At 42.3% G+C, this 9,315-nt stretch overlaps 1 protein-coding gene across 1 annotated transcript; it reads right to left on the minus strand.

Annotated features, from left to right (window-relative positions):
- Positions 1 to 1,103: 1,103 nt before the first annotated feature.
- LOC308164345 (single-stranded DNA cytosine deaminase-like) lies at positions 1,104 to 6,618 on the minus strand (the record flags this gene model as incomplete). Its single annotated transcript, XM_080538458.1, has 5 exons — positions 1,104 to 1,154; positions 1,313 to 1,428; positions 4,870 to 5,161; positions 5,451 to 5,616; positions 6,425 to 6,618. The coding sequence occupies 5 exons, from the start codon at positions 6,616 to 6,618 to the stop codon at positions 1,104 to 1,106; spliced, it is 819 nt and encodes a 272-aa protein (XP_080394584.1).
- Positions 6,619 to 9,315: the final 2,697 nt, after the last annotated feature.

Raw genomic sequence — 9,315 nt, forward strand, 5'->3', positions numbered from 1 at the left:
ATCACTGCGCCCGATGGATGCATGCTGGAGTCAGATGCAAGGTCAACGCATGATGATGGACTGTAGTATATTTCTACTTAAAAACACACACATGCATGGACTGTATATAATGCCTCCTGACTGTGGGGCTAGGGCAAGGTATTTATGACCCTTTGCCAAAGTGTATCTTAAAATGGTGGTTTATGACCTCCTGGCCTCTCCCCCCTTTTCACACCTCAAGCATCTATGTAGTGACTGTGATAGGATCATTGTTGTAGATATTTGCATACGAAAGGACATACTGTAAAGGGGAGAGCACAGGGGCAGACCGGTCTCTTATTCACCCCAGCCCAGCTGACCAGACCAGACCAGGATCCAGCTGCTGATATCTGTGTACTTTTGTACTTTAAATAAATCGTCTTAAGCTCAGAATTGATTCTTTGATTCATAACCAACAAAGGAAATTAACCTCAGGACCCTTTACGGCATGATCGGTGTGGCTCTTACCTGACGCCCCGGTTCGATGCTCGCGGGGGGATTCGGTAAACGTTGACGTCAGGTTTCACACTCAGGATCGACTCGTACTCCCCCTCGATGGTCGCCATCTTGACTCTAATTCACCGAATCGTGTCGGTGCATTTGTGGTGTCTGTGCGGTAACCGGGGACGTGAGCGTAATATACAGTGTATTTGCGCAGGATGTTCTCATCCATCCACGGTTGCTCATCAAATCCCCCCTTACTTGGATGCTGATATGAGTTAGTTAACCCTCTCTAAAACCCTATAGAATCGATTCACCATGATAAATGGCATTCCGTTGAATAGGAAAATGACACAAAAGCATAAGAAACGTTTTTTTATGACATTTTTTATGACAATAACAACATATGCTATTACATTAACGCATTTAATGCTTAGAGGATATTTTAAAAAAGAAGAAGTTTCATTGACATACAATACAGTATTTAAATGCACAATTTGAGGAGCAGTAACCTCCTTATCTCAGTTAATTTTCTTATTCATTATTACAATGATGGCTCAAAATTGTCCTTTCACTATAATGACAGCACCAGTAGGAGGATGAGGAGGAGGAGGAGGGGAAGGATGAGAAGGAGGGGATATGGTTCATAGTCCAAGAAGCGCAAAAGCATCTCTCCAATCTTCTGCATCACTAGGCTGTAAGAAGAGAACAGGGGAACAGTTATAACTGAATCTAACACTCAGGTGTGTGTGTGTGTGTGTGTGTGTGTGTGTGTACGCCTGTGTGTGTGTGTGTGTGTGTGTGTGTGTGTGTGCGCCTACGTGCGTGCATCCATGTGTGTGTGGAGCTTTACCTGGAGGATACGGTTCAGTTTCCTGGCCAGGCGAACAGAGTTCTGTTGTAGCCCGTCCCAGGCCTTAAACCCTCTCGCCCTCCGAGCTACAAAAGTTTGCCAGCAGTAGAAATAGTCTGAAGGAGTAAGACCAGGGTTAGGGTTATGAGTTATGTATATAATAATATCTATACAAGCAGGGTTCGAGTTATGTGGGAGCCAATGGGAGCTGAGCTGAAAGCAGTAAAATCATACATCTGTGGGGGTCGCTAATAACACATTACCACAACCATTATTTGATCATAAATGTCAATGTAATGAGTATTATTTATATTTATTTATATGATGAATATTCTAAAATAAACACGTTTTCCAAAAGAACTACGCGCACCAGCATTAATCTCCTGTGAACGACAGTATGCCTTTGACTGCCTGCACTTTACCACCAAGACACTATGGGGCGCAGTAGAATATTGTGCAACAGCAGAATATGATCGTTGAGAGCTTGCGAACGTGATTATTGAGAAGGAAACATTCAGTAGCTAGCTATCATGCCGCCCAAAAAAGGCCACTGCTGCCGACCGAGTCGACAAGCCTGGAAAGTTTCGAGTTTTCATCCAAGAAACCAAACTTGAATTCAGCTGCACCTTCCGAAGAAAGTAGCAGAACTCACCTCCAGTATGTATAAGGAGCTAGTTAGCTAGCTAGTTCGTTCAGGGCAGCCTATACTGTCTAAAGAAAGGATACATATATTATATTATACAAAACTGAATCCAATTATGAAATTTTATGAGATGAATAACCCTAACATGTAAATACTGATACTCACAGACAAATATATCCCAATCTATCCTTCTATCTATCTATAAATAAATCCACTGTCATAAATCTATCTATCCCAATCTATCCTTTTCAAACGAAAACACTGGTGCATCAACTGCCTACAATGTAAAGTGCGTTCGGAAATTTGCTCTGAGAACGCCGGAGCGCACACTGGGTCAACGTCATAAAGGGACCAAGTCATTTGATTGGACAATAGGCATTCCATGAGAGCTGATCAGATTCCAAAGCGATTTTACGAACGCAGCCAATGCAAACTGTAAATAGAGCATCTAGGTTGCTAGGCAACGAATGTGCATTATCTAAAATAACCGATAAAACAGGGGTAGCCAACACGGTCGCCCGCGGAGACCACGCGAGTCGCCCGTAGGGCAAGTTCTAAAAATAGCGCTATTTACCATGAAGGTCCCTTTAAAACACGGGTCTCCAACACGTCGCTCGCGAGCTACCGGTAAAAAAGATGCAGCCTTCCCCCAAAAAATCACCCTGGAAACCTTTTCCAATTTCAATTCCTTACTAATGTCCCACCCCCTCCAACACAAAAAAATTATATCAGCTGTCAATCAAATTGCTACCGTCTGTCAACACGTCGTGACGTCACTGTACCAGCGCTGGAGAATAAAAAAAAAATGTGCAAGTGTGCGCGCGAGACGCAAGAGTTTTTGCAGGGTGAGATGTCTGCAGATTAAAGTAAAGCAACTATACTTTTTTGAGTGTTCTGACAGAGAAAGTTGTTATTATATTGTGACTAGTGTCTCATTATAGTTCCATGGTGTGAATAGTGTCAAAGAACTAGTTAGCTAGCTCAGAGGTGATGAGATGAGCTGGTCTGCTGCACACTTGCCAGCTAAAGAGCTAACTGGATGCACTTTATTATTTTACTTAAAGTAGATAAACAATCTTTCTTATTCTGCTAGAATTGGGCTTCATGGTAATACCATAAGGGTATATTTACAGTAGGCCTACATGGACAGTGGATTGAAGCATTGGCACAACCCTCACTTATTGGAAATGTCTGTTTTCTATAGATGGATATACAATTTATTTTTCAGCAACCCAATATTCAATTCGAATTATGTTATGAATTGATATGGATCAATTTATACCTCTTATTAAATTATAAATACTCTGGTTGTTATGTTTGCCTTTTGGTTGACAGCAAAAGAGGAGGATAGAGAAGGAGAGAAGGAGAGAGAGCAGGATGGTGTCGGCACACCAAAGAGAGAGAGCAAGAACCAGGTGAGAAAGTGGACAGGTAGTCAAGACCACATATGCCACAGTCCATGCCACCCCCTCCCCAAGGCAGCAAACCTAGGGGAAACACTGAGAGCAGATAGCTGAACTGTTCAGTGTCAAGCCTGGAGAAATGGAGATGGAGGTTATAAAGCTCCAGAATAATGTCCAGCTACAATCGCAACAACATTCACAACATTTCTGGAGCCTGGTAGACCCAGAAAACTATAAGAGTATTCACCAAGCAGCCCTGAAAGTATTTGTTGTATTTGGCTCTACATACCTTTGAGAATCAGATTTTTCTGATATGAATGTAATGAAATACTACTACTACTTCTGGACAAGACTGAGAGATGAGCATCTAAATGACTCTATAAGAGTGAACCTAAGTGGATACACTCCAGCATACACAACTCTTGTAGACTCCATGCAGTGACATTCATCTCAAGTGTAGGAATGAGTGAATGCATTATTACACACATGCACACATTTTTTTGAAAGAGACAAAAGAAGAAAAAATACTAATGTTTTCTGACTGAAAAAACTAGAAAAGGTGAATGCACTTATTACACACATGTGGACCATACAATTATAAGCTTTTGATATGTGAATGGAGGTGATGTGATACATTGATATATGGATACAGAATATACTGCTACTACTATAGTGAGCTTACACATTGACATTTGAAACAGAGCATGCTAGTGAAGAATTTCAGAGTGTTTTGATACGTTATGTGAATGAATGTAAGTAATAAGATATGAGTAGCTCTCGGCCACTTACATTTTTTCAAAGTAGCTCTCGGATGAAAAAAGGTTGGAGACCCCTGATCTAAAATAACCGATATATTATATAACCGCCTTTTTTGTTTCATGTGGTGCTGTTGATGTGGTGAAATTAGTAGCCTATGGCTAATTAAAACTTGTAAGTCCCAACGCTGTGTGGGCATGATTCGCGCGCGTGCATGAGAACATTTCGCACTGTTATTTTGGAGACCCCCATAAAGCTCAGTTTATAACTCGAACCCTGAGTAAGACAGGATCATTATAAGTGAATGAAGGACACATAGTACACTGGCGGACTCAAGGGGGGGGGGGGGGGGGCAGGGGGGACGACCGCCCCTCCTGGTTCCCCCACTGTTGAAAAACGTCTGACTTAAGTGCCCTTTTGAGTGGCGAAAATGAGAGGGCGTGCCCTATTGGTGCCTCTCCAATGGTCTAAATTTGACCATGTGCCCCCACAGTTGAAAAACGTCGCACTAAAGTGCTCTTTTGAGTGGCAAAATTAGAAGATGTGCCCTATTGGCTGCCCTTCCAATGGTCGAAACTTGACCATGTGCACTGATGGGGTCCCATGTTGTGCAGTATGTGCCCTTTTTTTCTTTTTGCCCCCCCTGCCCTTCAAACAGCCTGAGTCCGCCACTGGACACATACCCTGTATTTTGAAACACACACACCTCCACACACACACACAAACTCAAACTCAAACTCACTCCTCCCTTTTACCTTTATAGGTCATGATGGTGAGCTGTGCTCCGGCCTTATTCAGCACGCGGAGCCCCTCTCTATGGAGGCTGTGCTCAGGGTCGCAGAAGTAGAGGCGGGAGACGAAGATCCTCAGCTTCAGGTTGGGGGTCCGCCTGAGGAACTGGGCCAGCCGGTGGGAGCAGTCTGAGCAGGGGGACCAGGAGCAGAACCAGGTCACAGAGTAACACAGCCTCACCCCACCGCCACCACCACAACCTCCAGAACCCCACAGGCCAGGGCACAGGGCTCCCAGGTGACGCAGGAACAACAACTGGGGGGGTGGGTGAGAGGAGGAGGAAAGTGGAGGAGGAAGGAGTGGGGGGTGGGAGAGATAAGGTAAGGGAGACAGAGGTTAGTGGAAGGGGAGGGGAAAGAGTGGCAGAGAGAGGACAGGAAAGAGAATGATGGAGAGAAGGGGAAAATGAGGGGGGAAGGGGAGATGGAGTGAGTGAGTGGCAGAGGAGAGAGAGAGAGTCAGTGTGGGAGATGAACACATTATGTTTTCATCATAATTACTTTTTCCATCATTCTCTCCCTCCTCCTCTCCCTTCCTTCCTCACCTCTACGTGACAGCCGGTGCGATTGCGCAGGTGTCCGAAGTCGAAGGAGAGCGAGTCCGGGCCCACCCTCCTCTTCACGACGAAGCACAGGTAGGTTTCATGTCTTCCCCTGGCCCAGCGTATGTTGCTATAGTGGTACATGAACTTCTTTTGGGCCAGAAGCACACTGATGAAAACAAAGAGTGCGTGACGTTCGAATGATAAGGTTCTATCTCCATTTTTGTCAAAATTGAGTTTTTTTTACATAATCTGATCCATTAGGTGCTTATTAATGCCTGTGTGGTGTTTTTTTTTTTTAAATGTTGACATTTTTGAGTTAGTAATTCATAAAATACAACGGTTCCATCTCACAAAACATAATGGAATGTAAAAGCTTTGACGCTCAATATCTCTGAACTGTACTAAACAGAGATAGAACCTTATCATTCTAAACGGAGATAGAACCTTATAGTTCTAAGGTCACGAGTGGTCTGTGGTCACACACACTGGAGTAGAGGTGCTGCAATAGACGCAAAGTCTCTCAAAATAGATATAGACTGTAGAGTTCATTGAGACAAAAGCTGAGAGGCTACAAACCACCATTTTCGAAGTTGTAATAGCATAAAGCATGATGGAATGATCTGAATAATAATAATAATAATAATAACTTTATTTGTATAGCGCTTTTCCTGCAAACGTTGCAGCTCAAAGTGCTTTAAAAGCAAGTGCAGTGATCCGAGACAACATCTGAAAGTGAGTGTTTAAAAGTGGGTAATGCTATAAAAGTGGTGAGTTTTAGTGACAACTGCAACGCATTCCAGTCAGTGGGGGCAGCAAACTGAAAAGAGTGACGGCCAAAGGAGGTGCGGACTTTGGGGGGGACCAGAGTGATATATTTGTTGGAGCGGAGATTGCGAGTGCTGGATGAGAAGTTCAGTAGTAAGCAGAGGTAGGGGGGGGATTTGCCGATGATGGATTTATAGATGAACTGATACCAGTGGGTCAGTAGCCTGGTGTGGAGTGATGGCCAGTTGACTTGGGAATACAGGTCGCAGTGATGTGTATTGAAAGGGGCACCGGTGACAAAGCGGATGGCAGTGTGATGGATGACGTCCAGTTTATTGAGAAGGTTTTTGGGGGCAATCCTGTAAATGATATCTCCATAGTCCAGAATTGGCAGGATGGTCATTTTTACCAGAGTGTGTTTTGCAGAGTGGGTGAAGGAGGCTTTGTTGCGGTACATGAAACCAATTCTTGTTCTGACTTTAGTGAGTAGGTTATTGATGTGGGTTTGGAAGGAGAGTGAACTATCAAGCCAGATACCTAGATATTTGTATGTGTTGACAAATTCTAGTACTGACCCATCCAGTGAGGTGATTTTTGGGGGACAGGAGGCTTGGGGTAGGGTCCGATTAAAGATCATGCATTTAGTTTTATCTGTGTTTAGGAGAAGATGGAGGTTGGAGAAGGCATATTGGATGCTATTAAAGCTGTGTTGGAGATCGGTCAGGGCGGTGTTCAGAGAGGGGCCAGACGTGTAAAGAATGGTGTCGTCAGCGTACAGATGGATGTAAGAGTTTCCAGCCACGTGAGCAATGTTATTTATAAAAATATTAAATAGTGTTGGACCCAGAATGGAGCCCTGGGGGACACCCATGGACAGGGACATTGGGTCAGACAGCAGGCCTTCAGCTCTCACAGACTGCACACGACCAGAGAAGTAGTTGTTAAACCATGCCAGTCATTCCTCTGCGAGTCCAACATCCTTGAGTCTGTCAAGCAGGATGCAGTGGTCCACGGAGTCAAAGGCCTTAGCCAGGTCAATAAATACAGCTACACAGTAGTGCTTGGAGTCAAAGGCGCATATGATGTCGTTTAGCACTTTAAGTGTTGCAGAGACACAACCGTAGCCAGATCTAAAGCCGGATTGCGTAGTGCTGAAGATACTATAGGACTCCAGATGGTGGGTGAGCTGATTGTTGACCAGTTTCTCTAAGACTTTGGAGAGGCAGGGTAGGATGGATATAGGCCTGTAACAGTTTAGGTCTAACTTGTCACCTCCCTTGAAGAGTGGGATGACAGCAGCAGATTTCCAGTCCATGGGGAATTCTGAGGTTTGCAGGGAGAGGTTGAACAGACAGGTGATGGGGGCTGAGACAATGTGAGCTGCTAATTTCAGATAGAAAGGGTCCAGATCATCCAGCCCAGCTGATTTATAAGGGTCCAGTTTAAGCAACTCCCTAAGCACCTCACTCTCCTCTACTGGCTGGAAAGAGAAGCACGGAGTGCTTGGGGGGGGACCAGTGCTAGGGGTTGAGGCAGCAGTTGCAAAAGCAAGACCAGCCCTAACAAAGTGCTTGTTAAAACAGTCCACCATGGAGGCTTTATCTGAGATGACAATGTCCTCAGATTTGATTGCCGTGGGTAGTTGAGAGGATGTGTTTTTATTTTCCATGGTTTTGACAGTCTTCCAAAACTGTTTGGGGTCGGATCCGCATGTCGAGAATTGAGTTAACTAGAACACTACTTTACATTGTTACCTAGTTAACTAGAACACTACTTTACATTGTTACCTAGTTAACTAGAACACTACTTTACATTGTTACCTAGTTAACTAGAACACTACTTTACATTGTTACCTAGTTAACTACAACACTACTTTACATTGTTACCTAGTTAACTAGAACACTACTTTACATTGTTACCTAATTAACTACAACACTACTTTACATTGTTACCTAGTTAATTACAACACTACTTTACATTGTTACCTAGTTAACTAGAACACTACTTTACATTGTTACCTAGTTAACTAGAACACTACTTTACATTGTTACCTAGTTAACTACAACACTACTTTACATTGTTACCTAGTTAACTAGAACACTACTTTACATTGTTACCTAGTTAACTAGAACACTACTTTACATTGTTACCTAGTTAACTAGAACACTACTTTACATTGTTACCTAGTTAACTAGAACACTACTTTACATTGTTACCTAGTTAACTAGAACACTACATTACCTTGTTACCTAGTTAACTAGAACACTACTTTACATTGTTACCTAGTTAACTAGAACACTACTTTACATTGTTACCTAGTTAACTAGAACACTACTTTACATTGTTACCTAGTTAACTAGAACACTACTTTACATTGTTACCTAGTTAACTAGAACACCACTTTACATTGTTACCTAGTTAACTACAACACTCCTTTACATTGTTACCTAGTTAACTAGAACACCACTTTACATTGTTACCTAGTTAACTACAACACTACTTTACATTGTTACCTAGTAAACTACAACACTACTTTACATTGTTACCTAGTTAACTAGAACACTACTTTACATTGTTACCTAGTTAACTAGAACACTACTTTACATTGTTACCTAGTTAACTAGAACACTACTTTACATTGTTACCTAGTTAACTAGAACACTACTTTACATTGTTACCTAGTTAACTAGAACACAACTTTACATTGTTACCTAGTTAACTAGAACACTACTTTACATTGTTACCTAGTTAACTAGAACACTACTTTACATTGTTACCTAGTTAACTACAACACTACTTTACATTGTTACCTAGTTAACTAGAACACAACTTTACATTGTTACCTAGTTAACTAGAACACTACTTTACATTGTTACCTAGTTAACTACAACACTACTTTACATTGTTACCTAGTTAACTAGAACACCACTTTACATTGTTACCTAGTTAACTAGAACACTACTTTACATTGTTACCTAGTTTACTAGAACACTACTTTACATTGTTACCTAGTTAACTAGAACACTACTTTACATTGTTACCTAGTTAACTAGAACACTACTTTACCTTGTTACCTAGTTAACTACATTGTTACACTACT

This window comes from Nansenia antarctica (assembly GCF_963989245.1).
Source record: "Nansenia antarctica genome assembly, chromosome: 8".
Classification (NCBI taxonomy): domain Eukaryota; kingdom Metazoa; phylum Chordata; class Actinopteri; order Argentiniformes; family Microstomatidae; genus Nansenia; species Nansenia antarctica.